Raw genomic sequence first — 18,185 nt, forward strand, 5'->3', positions numbered from 1 at the left:
AAAGGGCAGAGGATGTAGCTCAGTGCCAAGTCCCTCAGTTCCATCCCCAATACTGTAACTGGCAGAGTAAAATGGAACCTAAAATGTTAGATTTTTTTGCTTTACAGCCAAGTGGCTTGTGCAGACTTCCTCAGTCTAGGCCTAAACCCACTCTGCCCAGACTGAGGGACAGACCAACGACACCCAGCAGGAGGCCCAGTCCGGCTGCACCCCTGGGAGGAAGGGGACAGTGGGAGGGGGGCCTGGATGCATCTGTCGTTCTCCTGCCTCAGCCTCCTCAGTGCGGGCATTACAGGTGTGTGCCACCATACTCAGTAGTAGAAATGACTTAAATGCTGAGTGTCAGCTTGTTGACAGGCTTTACATCGATGACGTTTTATATAGTACAGTGACTTAGGCCAGGTGAGCTGCCTGTGCATGAATTCAGGACAGTTTTTATGCACTCTTCTTGTTTCTCACAGTAGGCACAGGCTCCTGGGAGGTGAACCCTGGAATGTTACTGCCCGACAGGAAATGCTCAGAGTTGCAAAATCAGCTACACATGTTGACAAATGTTTCGGCTAAAACAAAAACAAATCATAAAACCCTATATGTTTAATGGGGATCTTATGAAGCTTTTCTTCCCAGGCTGGAGTAACTGAACACTGATGAAGGTGAAGAAGGAGGCGGGGGGGTTATCAGGCCCCACTGCAATCAGCAGTGAACTCCACTCCAGTGAGCTATCACAGCCCAGTGTGGTGGTACATGCCTATAATCCCCGCACTCAGGAGGCTGAGGCAGAAGGATTGAAAAGTCAACCCCGGGGCCGGGGATTTAGCTCTGTGGTTCTGCCGCCTGCCACCAAACCGCAACGTCCTGAGTTCGATCCCCGGTACCAAAAAGAAAAGTCAACCTCAACCTAGGCAATTTAGTGATTTATCGAGACCCTGTCTCAAAAATTGAAGAAGGGGGCCAGGACGTAGCTCAGTGTGAAGGCCCTGTGTTCAGTGCCCAGCACTGCCCTTGCCAAGCCACAATGGCCTTCAGGTGAGGTGCCCCCACCCTGACCAGCCACCAGAAGACACCATCCTCTGTCTGTTCCACAGGCACCAGGCAGGCACAGGCAGTGATGAGCCCTACACCTCTCAGCACCTGCCGAACCCTCCCTTCTAGTCAAGCACAAAAAACCAAATCAGAAAACTCTGCAGACTACAAAAAAACACTAAACCACATTAGAGGGGCTAATGGAAAACACATGAATATTGGAATGATTACTACTTCGAAAGGATAGATTTTCCTGGTTGAAATTGAAGGCAGTGTATACATGTCAGGGGAATACACTATTGAGCAGCCCAGTGCAGGGGTGTACACCTGTAATCCTAGCTACCCAGGAGGCTGAGGCAGGAGGATCACGAGTTCAGCCAGCCAGTGCAATTTAGAGACATCTTGTCTCAAAAAAAAATTGTTGCCAAAAAAACAGACGGAACTTTAACTTCAGATACCGTGACAAGCATGGACCCAAAACAGTTGGGGAAACTTCATTGTCCAGTTAGCCTAACCTCACAACTACAGGATGCTTGTGAAGATGATATATTTTTTGGTGCACTTTCAGGCCCTACACTTGGGTTTATGCATGTGTTCACCCGTGTTGAATGGCAAGGGTGCACAAGTAAAGAGAGTCCAATTCTTGATGCTTGGGTATTAATTCCCCAGGTTGATTACTATGCAAATATGGGTGTGGGTTCCAGCTCAGGAGCACAACCGTCCCAGTTAACTAAATTCTGAAATCTGAACTCTGTTCTCTTTAAGTGTAGGTTGAGGAGGGAATTGCCACCTACCTTGAGGTAGTGGGCTATCTTGCATCTTTAAGTTAACTGGAGGCCATTCTTAGCAAAGGTACAGGCTTCACTAGTCACTGTTAAATGCCACATAATTTAGTAAGCTAAACCTTCAGAGAAATGTGAGTCAACCTAATGACAAAGTCCCCTCTAACCTTTCCAAAAAGCAACATGTCAACCTGTCTTGTTTCTCACCTCACCATTCTGCTTTAACCTTTCCAAAAAGCAACAGGTTAACCTGAATGCTGGGATTACAGGTGTGCACTACTACATCCAGCCTCTCTTCTGTTTTCTTGTTCTCAGTAACTTCTTTGCTGGAGGGAGGGTACTCAATTGTAGAGTGGCCAAATACAAGCCAATTGGATGTTTAAAAAAAAAAAAAATTGTTGCCAGGCCTGGTGGCATACACCTGTAATCTCCAGCACTCAGAAGGCTGAGGCAGGAGGACTGCAGTGAGATCGAGGCCAGTCTGGGCTACATAGTGAGTTTTAGGCCAGCCAGGACTACGTAGGGAGACCCTGTCTCAAAAAACTGAAAAAAACCCAAAACTGTGAGAAGCGCATGATGCCTGATTCCTTCCTATTCATTCATTGGATTGATGCTTTCTGAGGGTCCACTTATGAGCCAGGCACTGGATACCAGCTGGGGGGCTGTCGGTTAGCTGGGGCTTGAGCAGGCTGTGCAGGATGGAGGCACACACTCTGCCTTGAGCCACACCCAGCCAAGCTGGGCTGTAGGGAGGAGTAACAGGGAAACAGTAGCCAAGTGGTTAAAATAATTACGTGTCGCAACAGTGTCCAGGAGAAAACAGAGAAAGGGCTATTGTAGAAAATAACAGGGGCCTCGTGGACCCAGCAGTCTGCGGGAGGAGATCGGGAGGAGCAGGGACCAGCTGCGCCTGACCCCCGGCCTCGCTCTCGAGGTAGGTACAGCAAAACCTCTCAGGTGGGGAGCAGGACACTGATTTTATTTTACAAGAATTCTCCCAGTTTTCTGAAAACCCTGTCTTTTAACTCCAGTTAAGAATTCTGACACTGTAAGGTGAAAGATATGGGTCTAGTTTGTTTTTTTTTTAATACGGTTTATTAGCACAGTAACAAATGCAGACGTTAAGAAGTCTACAGCATATAACCAATCCACTGAGTGACTCCTATTCCACGCCTTACAGTTAACAGCTTAAGGTATTTCACTACAGCTTCTCCCAAGTCCTGATTCAAACCTTTAAATAAAATACATTAACTACTAATTTCCTACATGGTGTCTTATAGCCACATGTCTAATATATATATATATATATATATGAGATGACAGTCTCTAAAAACTCTGTTAAATATCAATGCTCCCTTCCAAGAAAGAAAAAACAAATCCCAATTTTTTAAACAAAAAAGTATGCCACCCTACAGTGACTTTACATAAATGCCCATGTGCACAACCTGTACAAAATTGAGCTGTTTAAAAATTATGTACAGGCAATTGAATCCAAATGTCTAAATGTACATTCTTCTCTACTACATTTCAGCCAATATTGTAGAAATAATGAGTTTTAAAAGTTGCTATTACCAATTCTGTCTACTGTAGCAAGATACCTTAAATTACAACAAAATCTTAGGAAATAAGACTGAATAATATCTGTTATAGAAATACCCTACTCTTTACCAACTCCCACCCTCTCCCGCCCCTTCAAAATCATAAGCAGCTCTCTTCTGTGACAGACAAATAACGTAAGAATTGTGAAAACCCAGTTTATGTAGCGTATCTTTTGGTCCACTGTCTGGCCATTCTGTCATGTTCTGCTCTGTTGGTCATATACTGAGTAGCAATACTTCCCACCAAAGGGTTGGTGGGATTGCAGTCTGTAAGAAGTGAGCAGATAGAAAGGAGGACTTTAGAAATAGTGCTGGACTCCAAGTATCTTTTAATATATCCAAGCAAATAACTCCTTGACTGTTAATATTACAGTGGTAGATTCTTGTCCGAAATGTAACCTTTGGAGGTTTGAAGGGGTATTCTGGAGTAAAAGTGATATCCAGGAAGAATACACCACCTTCATACACAGATCCTGGAGACCCGAGAATGGTAGATCTCCACTCATAGATGTTGTCACCTTTGGGACCAGCACTGCAGTTAGGTGGGGGGTCTAGAGTGATGTCTGCCAGTTCCTTCTGAATCCTCTTGGCGCTGGTGGAGAGGAGCTTGGAGTTTTTGCTCATGCTGACTTTACTCTCCTTCTTCTTGAGGGTGTTTGTTTCTTTCTCAGTTTGCTGGTTGGAGGACGAAGATGAGGAGGAGCTGGTAATGGCCCTCGAATCGTCATCGGACATAGCGAACCCCCCACCCCACCCCGCAAACAGCCCCTCTCTTTGTGTCTGGCTTCTCTGTGCCGCGGTGGCGGCTGTCTATGGGTCTAGTTTTTGTTGTGGTTTTTTTTTGGTACCGGGGATCGAACTCTGGTCTTTGCGCTTGCGAGGCAGGCGGCAGAACCACTGAGCTAAATCCCTGGCCCTATGGGTCTAGTTTTAATCGTTGCCAAGTGGAGAGTCAGTTTTTCCAGCACCATTTAGTAAAGAGGCTATCTTTCCTCCAGTGAGGGTGTTTGGCTCCTTAGTCAAAGATGAGGTGGCAGAGTGTGTCTGGAGTTGTTTCTGCATCTTCTAATCTGTTCCACTGATCCTCAGATCTGGTGGTTTTTTTTTTTGCCAGTACTATGCCGTTTTTAATCCCAGAAGCTTTGTAGTATAATTTAAAGTCAGGACTTGTGAGGTCCCCTGCCTTACCTTTGTTGCCCAGAATTGCCTTTGCTATTCTAGGTCTCCTCTGGTTCCAAATGAATTTTAGGATTGTTTTTTTCTAATTCTGTGAGACATGCTATTGGAATTTTGATTTGGATTGCATTAAATTGGTATAACAAATAAGAACTAAGATACATCATGTAAAGGTACAAGTTCCCAATGAGAAATGTAAATTTATTGTATACCAAAAATGTACCAATAAAAGAATTTAAGGAAAAAAACAAAAAAACAATTTTTGTAGTGCCAAGTGTGAGCGTGGTGGCACACGCTTGTAATCCCAGCACTCAGGAGGCTGAGGCAGGAGGATCACTGGGAGTTCTAGGCCAGCCTGGGCTACATAGTGAGTTCAAGGCCAGCCTGGAGTAGGCAGTGAGGCCCTGTCTCAAAAAACCAAGAGAAGGGCCGGGGATTTAGCTCAGTGGTTTCACCGCCTGCTGCACAAGCATAAGGACCCGAGTTCGATCTCCGGTAACAAAAAAAAAAAAAGAAAAAAGAATTCTAACACTGTAAACCTTGTATGGTAATGCTGGCCTGTAATATCTGAATTCTGGAAGCTGAGGCAGGAGGTTCACCGCCAGTTTAAGGCCAGTCTGAACTACATAGTGAGATCCTATCTCAAAAAACAAAGAAACAAAAGAAATTCTGACAGCCCACTTTCACCTCCGGTTACCAATCTAATAATAGGACCCTTTTGTTGTGTGGCTTTCATTTCCTTCTATTGATTCTTTTCTTTAATTAATTTTTTGTTTGTTTTTTGAGCCGGGGTCTTGCTATGCAATTCAGGTTGGCCTTGAACTCACCATGTAGCCAAGGCTGGCTGGAACTCACAGTGATCTTCCTGCCTCAGCCTTCTAAGTGCTGTGATTCCAAGCATGTTCGGCCACACCAAGTGAGGGTTTGATTTTAGGTTTGACTTCTGTCCACAAGGGCTGGGTGTGGCCCCTCTGGCATTGTGATTTTGGCATTTGATGGTCCCCGGAGGAACTGTCACTCTGTCCCCAGCCCACAGGTCAGATGATTACACAGTCAATGACATGGTGATGGGGCAGGGGTGGCCAAGGGTGGCAGCAGGTGCTGGGAGCACAGCCAGGATTTCCCGAGAGGAGACCTGGCTGCCTTTTCCATCGGTTTGGCCTGGCCGCCCCGGGTTCAGCTAATGTTTAACTCTGAGGCCGGATCCAGCCGTCCCTTTCCCCAGCTTTTCTCTTAGCTGCCTCCTGCCTCAAGTACAAGACCACCCTGGGCAGCACCATGAGGTCCCACTTGAAAATGCAGTCTGTGATCAGAGCAGAAAGTCATCCAGCAGGACGGCCAACTTCACTTTTCTTTACTGTTTATTTAACCATTTATTTGTGTAACTATTGTTACTCGTTTTTGTTTGGTTGGTTTTCGTTTTGTTTTTAGAGATAGGATCCCCTATATAGTACAGCCTGGTCCTGAGCTCAAAATCTTTCTGCCCTCGGCTTCCTGAGAGCTGGGATTGCAGCTGTGTATTACCATACCCAGCACTTAGTTTTTGCATTTATTTCTTGAAATACACCTTTAAAGCTGAGCACATTGGCACACAACTGCAGTTCCAGCTACTTCGGAGGCTGAGGCAGGAGGATTGCTTGAAACCAGAGTTTCACAGCAGCCTGGGTAATACAGGAAGACCCTGTTTAAAAAAAAAAGATGCGAGGGCCGGGGATTTAGCTCAGTGGTTTTGCCGCCTGCTGCGCAAGCGCAAGGACCTGAGTTTGATCCCCAGTACCCAAAAAAAATAAAGACCACATACACAGAACAAAAACTTTAAAAACCAGTGCTGTGAGCTGGACGTGGTGGCGCAAACCTGTAATCCCAGCACTTGTAAAGCTGAGGCAGGAGGATCACCACAGGTTCAAGGCCAGCCTGTGCTGCTGTTTCTTTGTTTTTTTTGTTTTTTGTTTTTTGTACCGGGGATCGAACTTGGATCCTTGTGCTTGCGCAGCAGCTGGCGAAACCACTGAGCTAAATCCCTGGCCTATGTGCTGCTGTTTCTTTTCCTTTTTTTTTTTTTTTTTTGGTACTGGGGATTGAACTCGGGTCCTTGCGCTAGCAAGGCAGGCGGTGGAACCACTGAGCTAAATCCCCAGCCCCAGTGCAGCTGTTTCTTGAACAGACAAAAAATATCAATGGGCTGGGAGCAGTGGCACACACCTGTAATCCTAGCTATTTAGGAGGTAGAGGCAGGAAGATTGCAAGTTCAAGGCTGGCCTGGGGAATTTGTCCCAACCCTGTCTCAAAAACAACAACAAAAAAAGCCTGGGATTTAGCTCAGTGGTTCCACCGCTTGCCTCGAAAACACAAGGTCCTGGGTTCGATCCCTGGTACCCCCCCCAAAAACACCCAACAACAACAACAAAAAACCCCAAAAAGGCTGGGGCTGTAGCTGAGTGGCAGAGAGCTTGACTAGCAGGTTTAAGACCCTGGGTTCCATTCCCAGCATGGGGCGGCAAGGAAGAAATTAACAAGCCTATTCTGAGAGAAATAATGAGATAACTGGGATGAAATAACATACAAGGAATAATTATCATAAGGACATGATCATGCTACCACATAGTATTTGCACAGTCTGTTTTAATCACTTAATTATCTTAACCGCTACAGTGTTGGACAGAGTATAATCATTTCCTGTCCTACAGGCGTAGTGACTGAGATAGGCAAAGTTTAAAAGCATTTCCAAAGTGCTAAACTGAGTGGAATCTATTAACACAGCAGCCCATTCATGTCTTTATACTCAGAGCGAGACTCCTAGAGGCAACATAGAGTGGATCTTGTTTGTTTTTTAAATTCATTCTAACATGGCCCTTTAAAGGGAGCTTTCAGAGCCAGGTGAGGTGGTGCACACCTGTTATCCCAGCCCTCGAGAGGCTGAGGCAGGAGGACTGCCATGAGTTTGAGGTCAGCCTGGGCTGCACAGTGAGTTCAAGGCCAGCCTGAACTACATAGCGAGACCTGGTCTCAAAAACTAAAAATAAATAAATATAAAATAAAATAAAGGGAGTGTTCACATTAAGGTTTATTGTTTTCATTGCAGTTCTGGGGACCAAACCCAGGCTGGGAACTTTACAGCTCAAGCTGCACCTCAGAGTTCTGCTGTCAGTCCCAGCTGGTCTCTCCACACCCTATTTTCAGGGTTCACGCATGGGTTTGCAGTGTACCCCCTACCTTCTCACCAGCCACTGGGGTTCACGCTGAATTGCTTTTTTTTGAGACAGAGTCTCACTATGTAGTTCAGGCTGGCCTCGAACCCACTGTGATCCTCCTGCCTCAGACTCCCAAGTGCTGGGATTACAGGTATGCACTACCCCGCCTGATTGAATTGCTTCTGTAACTGTCAGGCCCATTCACCTCTGTCGCCTATCGCTGAACCTATCATTGTTATGTGTATTTAATGCACAGCACTAACCCTAGGAGACAGTGCCTTTCTTTTTTCTAGGTACTGAGGACTGAACCCAAGTCCCTTGCATTGAGCTACATCCACAGCCTTTTTTCCAATTTTTATATTTTGAGACAGGATCTTGCTAAATTGCTAAATTGCCCAGGTTGGGCTCAAACCTGCAATCCTCCTGCCTCAGCCTCCTGAATGCTGGCATCACAGGTGAGCACCACCAGGCCCAGCATTTCTTCCCTTCCTCTGTGGAGGGTGCTGGGCCCAGACACAGAATTCTGGGACAGTGGGTGCGCTTGTTTTTCTTTGAAGACTTGAAGCCTCTGTGCCTGGGGCTGGGATGCAGTTTAGCAGTAGAGAGACCAGCCTTGCAGGGTGAGGCCTTGAGCTTTTTCCCAGGCTTGGTTTTCAGCAGCCCAACTCCTGGCTCTGCCGTGCCCGATCCCATGGATTTACATGGGGTTCACTGCAGGGCTTGAATCTGTCCTTCAGTGAAGTTTGGAAATGTTCAGCTGTTACTTCTCCATACCTTACTGGTATAGACTCTTTTTTTTTTTTTTTTTTTGGAGACAGGGTCTCGATATGTAGCCCAGGCTGACTTCAAACTCATGGTGATCCTCCTGCCTCAGGCTCCCAAGTGCTAAAATTACAGGCCTGCACCACCACGCCTAGTATAAACTCTTTTATTTATTTATTTTTTGGTACCAGGGATCAAACTCGGGACCTTGCGCTTGCAAGGCAGGCACCGGAACCACTGAGCTAAATCCCCAGCCCTAAACTCTTTTAAAGCAGTTTTCCCTACATCTTTCATTTGCCATTTGGAACTAAAACCTCTGACTGACAGTGAGAACCATCCCTCCACAAAAGCTTTAGTTAGTTTTTGAGACAGGGTCACACCCTGTAGCCGCCCAGGCTGACCCTGAACCCATGACCCTCCTCTCTTGGTCTCCTGAATGCTGGGACTACAGGCCTGTGCCAACATGCCTAGCTCACACATTAAAAAAAAAAAATTCTTGAGTCAATTAGTCAGTGTTCACACAGAGAGGGAGCTTACCCTGGATCTATTTACTCATTCATTTAACAAATATTTATTGTACAGGTACTAGTGCAGTGACTTCAGATAGAACAATGAAGAAACAGACAAAATAACTGATATTCAGAGAATGTAAAGAACTTTACAATAAGGGTACTAACTTATTTAATTCCAATAAATCTATGAAGAATATTATCTCAATTTACAAATAAAGAAGTGGAGGCTTAAAGAGATTAAGTAATAGGTTCACACAGTCAATAAAAGCAGAGCTAGGTTTTTTTTTTTGGTTCCGGGGATCGAACTTGGGTCCTTGCGAAATCCCTGAGCTAAATCCCCAGCCCAGAGCTAGTTTTGTGTTTTTTTTTTCAGAGCTAGGTTTTGAACCCAGCTAGTCCAGCTCAAGAATGTGGGGTGTGTGTGTTTAGATGGGGTCTCAGTATTTGCCCCAGACTGAACTCTGGGGCTCAATTGAGACCCTGCCTCAAAAACAAAACAAAACAGGGCCAGGGATTTACTTCAGTGGTGCTGTGCCCGCCTGGCAAGCAAAAGGTCTTGAGTTTGATCCCCAGTACCAAAAAACAAAACAAAACAAAAACCCAGGGACTCTTTTAGAAAGAAAAACAAGGATTTTAGTAATTTGCATAGTAAAAGGGTAAATAATTCTCATTCCTTGATATGCATAATTGTGATCCTCTTAGCATCTTTTAGCATTGGCTGATCATTCCACTTGGCTGTTTATGTTTGTGTGTGCTTGTTTTGTGGTACTGAGGATTGAATCCAGGCCTCCACAATGAGCTACATCCCCAGTGCCTTTTTGAGTCAGGGTCTTTTGAAGTAGCTATGTGCCCTGGCTGGGTTTGAACCTATGATCTTCCTGCCTCAGCCTCCCAGAGTGCTGAGATTAGACATGAACCACCACGTTGGGCTTATTTGGGTTAATTAAAAACTGTTTCAGGTAATTAAATTTTGCTGTGGTTTGCCACGTTTTTGTCTTGCTTGGGCCAACTCAAAATGATTTTTTCTTCTTGAGACAGGGTCTCGCTATGTAGCCCAGGCTGGGCTTGAACTGGCACTGATCTTCCCACTTCAGCCTCCTGAGTGTGGGAATTATAGGTGTGTGCCACCTTGGCCAGCTCTGAAAATATTTTTTTAAAGGATATCTTACAATATGATTAAACCAAGGATTTATTATCCAAATAAAGTAGCACCTGTGTGCAGAAGGCATTTATATTTCTAGTATTTAATGTAGCACTATGTCCACATGTTAGAAATAGATGAGCTATAAGCAACAGATTATAGTAAGCAGATACAGATGTTCTTTTTTAAAGTTTATACAATATAACACTTGATTTTTCAGTTAATACATTTTAGCAATCCTAGCTGGGTGTGCTGGCGAAAACCTGTAATCCCAGCACTCAAGAAGCTGAGGCAGGAGGATTGCTTTATGTGTTCGAGGTCAGCCTGGCCTACACAGTGAGTTCTACTGGTGAGTGAACTGTATAACCAGACCTGTCTCAAAAAGAAATAATACCATGAAGTAGAAAGCAAGTAAGCACCATACAAGTTGCTTTTAACTGCTTCCCAATTGTTTTTTTGTGACAAGGTCTCGCTATTTAGTTCAGGCTGGCCACGAACTCGAAGCCATCCTCCTGCCTCAGCCTCCCCAGTGCTGGGATTACAGGGGTGTGCCACCACGCCCAACCTCAATTGTTTTTAAGATTCGTTTCCTTCACACGTTTGATTGTGGGCTCTTCCGAAGGAAATTCTGCACTCTACACAGAGCTTGCTTAGCACTGAACACACAGCAGGCGCTCAGTAGCTGCTTGCTAACAGGTTGGTGAGGAGTTGGGCAGTGATGCGCTACACCTGTAGAAGAGACCCGCTGCAGGGATCAGCTTGCTGGCATCCCCACTCCTGGGATCCAACCTGCGCAGCCCCCTTCCCCAAAGACTTTTTTTTCAATTCCCAGCACCAAAAAACTTTTTTCTTCCTCAGGACCTTCCCCAGGGCCCGCTCAGACAGCCGTCCAGAAAGCCCTCAGCTGTGGTCCCACCTTAATCTCAGCTACCAGGGAGGCCGAGGCAGGGGCATCCCCTGAGCTGAGGAGTTGGGAGACAGGTCTGGGTAACACAGTCTTAAAAAACAAAGCAGATGGAAAACCCCGTAAGGCCAAGTCTCATGTAATCTAGCTCTAGATTTATGCTAAAATGAAGTTACAATCAATAGGACGACAGAAAATAAGGGCATTTACATAAATAAGACTTTTGAAAAGCAGTAGTTTCACAGCAAGTTAGGCATAGGGCACCGGGCTGCTGGGTGGATTTCTTGCTGAGGCGGTATTAGTCTCTCCATGAGATCATGTGGAAAGATTGAAAGTGTAATTTTTGGTTTCTCATGCTTGCAATGAAATGACTGTACACTTAAAAATGTACCCCGGGTAGGACAGGCGTGGTGTCGCACGCCTGTAACCCCAGCACCCGGGGGCGGGGGGCTGAGGCAGGAGGATCGCCACAAGTTCTAGCCAGCCTGGGGTACACAGTGAGTTCATGGCCAACCCGTTTATTGAGAGTCTGACTCAACACATAGACACACATAGATTGTACCGGGGCACACACGAGTACTGAGCATCTCTCTGGTAATGAGAATTAGAAGCAGGGCTCAGCACAGGGATAATGTCCACGCTGGACGGCGCAGGGTCCAGGTGCCCGCAATCCAGGCTGGTTCCACGCGGGTGCACCGCGGCCAGCTCGGGGCAGACTGGCGAGCGCTCCCCAGAGCAGGTTGGGGTTCGTCGGAGAGCGGGGTGGGTGCGGAGCGAGGGGGGCACCCTGGTCCCGACCACACCCGGGCAGGCGGTTTGCAGCCCTAAGGAGCCGGAGCATGGAGGAGGTCCTACAAGCTGGGCTCGCAGAGCGGACGCAGCCGGGGACCGTCGTCAAATTCCCCGGACTCGAGGAGAGAGAGCAGGCGCAGCGTGCGGGTCCGAGGGCGGGAGCGCATCTCCCCCCAATCCCCGGAAGGAAGGCGGGGGAGGGGCGACGCCGGAGCCGGAGCCAGAGCCCGAGCGAGTCGCGCTGCGCGAGGAAACCTGGGAAGTGGTGTCGTTGCCGGCCCCGCCCCTTTTCCGAGGGCGGGGGGAGAACGCTATATAAGCAGGGTGCTCGCGGTGGACGGTCTTTTTCGCAACGGGTTTGCCGCGAGAGGATAGGTAAGGTGGGGTGCTGTTGCGGTAGGCCTGGCTTTCCCAGGCGGGTGGCGGCTTGGCGTTGGCGCCCTGTGCGGTGGGGGGGGGACCTCGAGTAGCCGGGCGGCCAGGCGGAAGGCACGCGTTCTGCGCTGCGGGCCGTACCTCGTGCGGGTGAGGCCTGTGCGTCGGCCGCGTGCGACCCTCCCTCCTCCAACGTGCAGTTGTCCAATGTCTGGTGGCTGCGAGTCGCGCGGGGGGAGGCGGCCCAGGCCGCGGGAGCGGTCGGGAGCGCACGTGTCCCCGGCCTCGGCGGGGCGAGGGGCCTGGGCAGCGCTCGGCGTCTTGTGTCCCGCGGAAGATGGCCGCGGCGGGCGCCAAGATGGAGGACGGCGGGCGGCCGGGAGAGGCGGGCGGAGTCGCCACACAAAGGAGAGGCCGCGCCCGCCGCCGCCGCCGCCGCTTCCTGTGCCCCGCGGCCGGAGAAGGGAGGGGGCCACGCGGGAGGGCTCGGGCGTCCGCGTCATCTTGGAATTTGCCCTTTGGAGTCCCGATTGGGGCTGGTTATCTAGTCTTGGACGGGGTTCAAAGGTTTTTTTTCCTCAATACCATTTTAGGTGTAGTGAAAACCACCACTAAATCAAAGCCGACATGGGAAAGGAAAAGACTCATATCAATATCGTCGTCATCGGACACGTGGATTCGGGCAAGTCCACCACTACTGGCCATCTGATCTACAAATGTGGTGGCATCGACAAAAGAACCATTGAAAAATTTGAGAAGGAGGCTGCTGAGGCAAGTACAATAGCACAAAGAAAGTTCGTTGAACTAATGTCAGCAGAAGCATTAGGTGGCGGTAATTTCCCTGAAAATTACATTGTGATTGAATCTAAATGTAAGACAGAATAAGCAAAATTTTTTACTTTTCTCTGTAAATTGACAATACAAAGCCACTTAAACCTTGCACATAAACTACTTATAAATATTGAGGGGGAGGTCAAGGAATTTCAAGCTACAGTTTAACATCTAATTGTAACTAATTAATTGTTAACAGATGGGGAAGGGTTCTTTCAAGTACGCCTGGGTCTTGGATAAATTGAAAGCCGAGCGTGAGCGTGGTATCACCATTGACATCTCCCTGTGGAAATTTGAGACCAGCAAGTATTATGTGACTATCATTGATGCTCCAGGACACAGAGACTTTATCAAAAACATGATTACAGGCACATCTCAGGTTTGTGAGCTACATAATTATAGAGACAACTGGCCATTTTTTTTTTTTTTTTGGTACTGGGGATCGAACTCGGGTCCTTGTGCTTGCACAGCAGGCGGTGAAACCACTGAGCTAAATCCCCGGCCCAACTGGCCAGTTTCTGCTCTGAGGAGACTGGGGCTTTTTGTCTGACGACTCAAAAAGCCATGTCTTTTTTTTCCCAAGGCTGATTGTGCTGTCCTGATTGTTGCTGCTGGTGTTGGTGAATTCGAAGCTGGTATCTCCAAGAACGGGCAGACCCGTGAGCATGCCCTTCTGGCTTACACGCTGGGTGTGAAACAACTCATTGTTGGTGTTAACAAAATGGATTCCACTGAGCCACCTTACAGCCAGAAGAGATACGAGGAAATTGTTAAAGAAGTCAGTACCTACATTAAGAAAATTGGCTACAACCCTGACACAGTAGCTTTTGTGCCAATTTCTGGTTGGAATGGTGACAACATGCTGGAGCCAAGTGCTAACGTAAGTGACATTCAAGACAGTTGAGAGCTAAAGGATGCTTAAAGTGGTGAGTTGGTAAGGTAAACTGGAAATTTTGTTTCAGATGCCTTGGTTCAAGGGATGGAAGGTCACTCGTAAAGATGGCAATGCTAGTGGAACCACACTGCTTGAAGCTTTGGATTGCATCCTGCCACCCACTCGCCCAACTGACAAGCCTTTGCGGCTGCCCCTCCAGGATGTCTACAAAATTGGTGGTAAGTTGAATGTTAATCCTTTCAAGACTTAATTCCAGGCCAGCTTAATTTTGGGTACACACTGTTAGCATACTTGGTTTTATATAAGGTGTTTTGATACTATGTTGTTAAATACTTAGGTATCGGTACAGTCCCTGTGGGCAGAGTAGAGACTGGTGTTCTCAAACCTGGCATGGTGGTCACCTTCGCACCAGTCAATGTCACAACTGAAGTAAAGTCTGTTGAAATGCACCATGAGGCTTTGAGTGAAGCTCTTCCTGGTGACAATGTGGGCTTCAACGTCAAGAACGTGTCTGTCAAAGATGTTCGTCGTGGCAATGTTGCTGGTGACAGCAAAAATGACCCACCAATGGAAGCAGCTGGTTTCACTGCTCAGGTAACAATTCAGTGATGTGCTTCTAGCTTTATTGCAGACTCTGATGTTTTTCAGATGCGCTAAATTCTTGTTTTTCTTACAAGGTGATTATCCTGAACCATCCAGGCCAGATCAGTGCTGGCTATGCTCCTGTACTGGATTGCCATACAGCTCACATAGCTTGCAAGTTTGCTGAGCTGAAAGAAAAGATTGATCGCCGGTCTGGTAAGAAGCTGGAAGATGGCCCCAAATTCTTGAAATCTGGTGATGCTGCCATCGTTGACATGGTTCCAGGCAAGCCCATGTGTGTCGAGAGCTTCTCTGACTATCCACCTCTGGGTAAGGATAATTAAGTTAGATTCATTTAATGAACTGAATTCTGTGCAACAGGTGTATCTCATGATTAAAATTATATTTTATAGGTCGTTTCGCTGTTCGCGATATGAGACAGACAGTTGCTGTGGGTGTCATCAAAGCAGTGGACAAGAAGGCTGCTGGAGCTGGCAAGGTCACCAAGTCTGCTCAGAAAGCTCAGAAGGCTAAATGAATATCACCCCTAACACCTGCCACCCCAGTCTTAATCAGTGGTGGAAGACCGGTCTCAGAACTGTTTCTCCCAATTGGCCATTTAAGTTTAATAGTAAAAGACTGGTTAATGATAACAATGCATCGTAAAACCTTCAGGAGGAAAGGAGAATGTGTTTTGTGGACCATTTGTTTTCTTTTTGTGTGTGACAGTTTTAAGTTATTAGTTTTTAAAATCACTTTTTAATGGAAACAACTTGACCAAAAATCTGTCACAGAATTTTGAGACCCATTAAAACAAAGTTTAATGAGAAACCTGTGTCTTTTGGTCAACACAAAATTTCAGTTCTTTATAACCTCTTTCTGGTGTTAACCCTGAAACTAAATGAAAATATTCTGACTGCTTCATATCTGGGAATTAGAGGGGAAGGTCATGTTCTAAGTAGTAAAGAGGTATAGGGGAGGGCTGTTGATGGAACCAATTAATATAGCAACACTTTGGTATTCTGTAACTTATAATGTAGGCTTATAAAACGTTAAGTCTTGTGTAGTTCTGATGTACATTTGTTAATGTTCGGTCTCAACCACCCTAGAGGATCTTAAGTGTGATGTTTAGTACTAGAATATACCCAGGTTATAGGAAAAATGGGGAAATTGAGTGCTTTATGTGTGCTATATAGCTTGGTGGTACAGTATACCTAGGGCCTTGGGTTTGGCAGGACTTCAGAAAACTCACATGAAATAGCAACAAGGTTGGGTGGGGAGTTAAACAGGCTAATCTGGAGGTCACTGAATATAAATGGAGGGGACTTCAGCAGGACAGGAATTTAATTAACCTTGGCACTGATCCACAACACCTGGTATTTAGAGACCTGAGACTTGGTCTTGGCTCACAGCTGGGAGTATTCTGGCCAGAAAAGTCAAATTTTGAAAAGTAACTTTAGTTTACTTAGACATCTGAGGTTTCTGAAACTTCAAAGGGAATATTCAAGGTAATAGCTCCTGCCTCAGCTTCCTGAGTGTTGGGATTACAGGTGTGCACACCGTTTAGTTTGTGTTTATTTTGGTGGAGTTTGCTTCAGGTTGGCCTTGGGGTGCTTTGAAAGAACAGCTGACCAACCAGTAAAAATAGCTGGTAATGAAAGTTGACAATTTTAAGATTGACTAGTGAGCCTGGGGATTTAGCTCAGTGGTTCTGTTACCTGCTTCGAAAGCACAAGGTTCCGATTTCAATCCCTGGTACCAAAAAAAAAAGATTGACCCGATTGACCAAAAGATGAACTGTTCACTGCCAAGAATAAGTCCATATAGAAAAATTATCTCCATAGAAGGGCAGGCAGAGAACCCCAATAAGTCCCTGAAAGCTTGCCAGTTCCCAATAGATTTCTTTTGTGAAATGCCACAATTTGGTTTGAGCACCACCTACTGGCAGTTATTACATTGGTTCATTAGGACAATATAAATTGTTTTATAGTGTGACAAAGTATACTTATTGAAGTGTAATTTGTATTGGAATTGACTCCAGGGAATATATTTTGGATAGAATTCAAGTGAAAACGAATATGTCAATTTAGTGTTTGTTTTAAATTGGCCAACTATTGGGTCACCCATGATTGCTTATAAATTGCAGGTGTCAGGTACAGTTTTTTGGGGGGTGGGGGGTGTTTGGGTACCGGGGATCGAACGTGGGACCTTGTGCTTTCGAGGCAGGCTCTGGAACCACTGAGCTAAAATCCCCGGCCGAAATACTGCTTTGTTTTGTGGTACTGGAGATTGAACTGAGGGTCTCTGCTCAGTCCTTAAAACTTTTTGGTACCAGGATTCAAACTCAGGACCTTGAGCTTGTGAGGCAGGTGTGTGTGGTGCCACTGCTAAATCCCTGGCCCAAAAAACTTCATTTTGAGGCAAAATGTGCTCAATTGTCCAGCCTGGGCTTGAACTTGTGACCCTCCTGCCTGAGTTTGGGGATTACAGGTGTGCACTACCATGCTCCACTTGGATGTGGTTCTTGGTGAAAATTTCCACCAGGGATTCTGGGAAGATTTCAGAATATGAAAGGAAACAAGGGGAAGGCATTCTGGTTTGGGAGTTAACATGGTAAATTGCTAGTAAGGAAAACTTGATTTTATCTTTCCTGATTATATATATCCTATACTCCTATACCCAAAATAGATGCCAAATTAATTTTGCCAACAACTCACATCTGAGGCCTACCTTTTGTGACAGGTGCATCAATCAGATCAAATGATTCAAATGCCCACCTTGCTCCTAGTGGGGGATGATTTGTTCTGAACAGCTCAGTGTAAGCTTCACAAAGAATGTTGATGATTTCAGGACTAAGGAAAATTTTTTCTCATCGCATGACCTTTTTTACTGTTTCAATTTTCAGTGATGGGAACTTCTCTAAAAGTTTGATCAACTAGAAAAGCTTTTGTTTTGGGGGGGAGGTTGGGGATTGAACTCTGGACCCTGTGCTTGAGAGGTAGGCGGTGGTACCACTGAGCCAAATCCCTGCCCCAATATGGGTTTTTAAAAAATGAAAATGAACTTTCAAGAAAGCTTAAATGTCTTTCAATCTAACAATCAATTTTGAATATATTGCTAGAAATCTTTGGTTATCTTTCTGATGTTCATGTCTAACAACGGAGGACGGGGATCTTGTCGACAACCGCCTTGTTTGGAAGCACGTACCACACAGAACTGAGGTCCGATTGGGGCACGAGGGCAGTATGAGGAGTTAGGTCTAAGCTCACTGCTGGATGAGATTTTTCTCTATGCTGTATTTTTCTTGTGGTAACTTCCAGTGTTTATAATAGGCTATTCTCTAGTCAAATGACTTCATTCTTTTTTTCTGTAAGAGACAAGACATCAACTGCTATCAATTCTGAGATAAACTTTTGTGTTTTTTTTCTGGCACAGGGGTTTGAAGCCAGTCAAGAGTTCAACCTTCGAGCTATATATCCAGCCCTATTAACGTACGCCAGGGTTTTAGTGAGTTGCTCAGGCTGGATTCAAACTTAACAATCCTGTCTCAGCCTTCCAGAGTGCTAACATTACAGGTGTGGTCCACCATACCCAGCTCTTCGTGGTAGTTGGGGTTATAGG

General features: G+C 46.1%; 2 protein-coding genes and 1 pseudogene across 2 annotated transcripts in view; 1 reads left to right on the forward strand and 2 right to left on the reverse strand.

The window, feature by feature from the left end:
- Positions 1–2,877: 2,877 nt before the first annotated feature.
- LOC101720263 (ubiquitin-conjugating enzyme E2 E1 pseudogene) lies at positions 2,878–4,153 on the reverse strand (annotated as a pseudogene).
- Positions 4,154–12,223: 8,070 nt separating this feature from the next.
- Positions 12,224–15,630, forward strand: Eef1a1 (eukaryotic translation elongation factor 1 alpha 1). Its single transcript, XM_004863950.4, has 8 exons — positions 12,224–12,256; positions 12,850–13,027; positions 13,287–13,466; positions 13,671–13,967; positions 14,050–14,200; positions 14,320–14,576; positions 14,660–14,894; positions 14,978–15,630. The coding sequence occupies exons 2-8, from the start codon at positions 12,884–12,886 to the stop codon at positions 15,100–15,102; spliced, it is 1,389 nt and encodes a 462-aa protein (XP_004864007.1). The 5' UTR covers positions 12,224–12,256; positions 12,850–12,883; the 3' UTR covers positions 15,103–15,630.
- Positions 15,239–18,185, reverse strand: part of Mto1 (mitochondrial tRNA translation optimization 1) — a 47,037-nt gene continuing 44,090 nt past the window's right edge. Inside the window, exon 14 of the mRNA XM_021243727.2 lies at positions 15,239–17,931. Coding sequence (XP_021099386.2) covers positions 17,905–17,931 — 27 coding nt within the window. The 3' untranslated portion in view covers positions 15,239–17,904. The remainder of the gene's footprint in view (positions 17,932–18,185) is intronic.

This window comes from Heterocephalus glaber, unplaced genomic scaffold (genome assembly GCF_053883595.1).
Source record: "Heterocephalus glaber isolate CG9 unplaced genomic scaffold, H.glaber_assembly_v1.0 deba00000818, whole genome shotgun sequence".
Classification (NCBI taxonomy): Eukaryota; Metazoa; Chordata; class Mammalia; order Rodentia; family Bathyergidae; genus Heterocephalus; species Heterocephalus glaber.

Coding starts and splice junctions, on each gene's coding strand:
- Eef1a1 (XM_004863950.4), top strand. CDS start 12,884: ATGGGAAAGGAAAAGACTCATATCAATATCGTCGTCATCGGACACGTG. Junction 13,467..13,670: donor TGATTACAGGCACATCTCAG/GTTTGTGAGCTA, acceptor TTTTTTCCCAAG/GCTGATTGTGCTGTCCTGAT. Junction 14,895..14,977: donor CTCTGACTATCCACCTCTGG/GTAAGGATAATT, acceptor TATATTTTATAG/GTCGTTTCGCTGTTCGCGAT.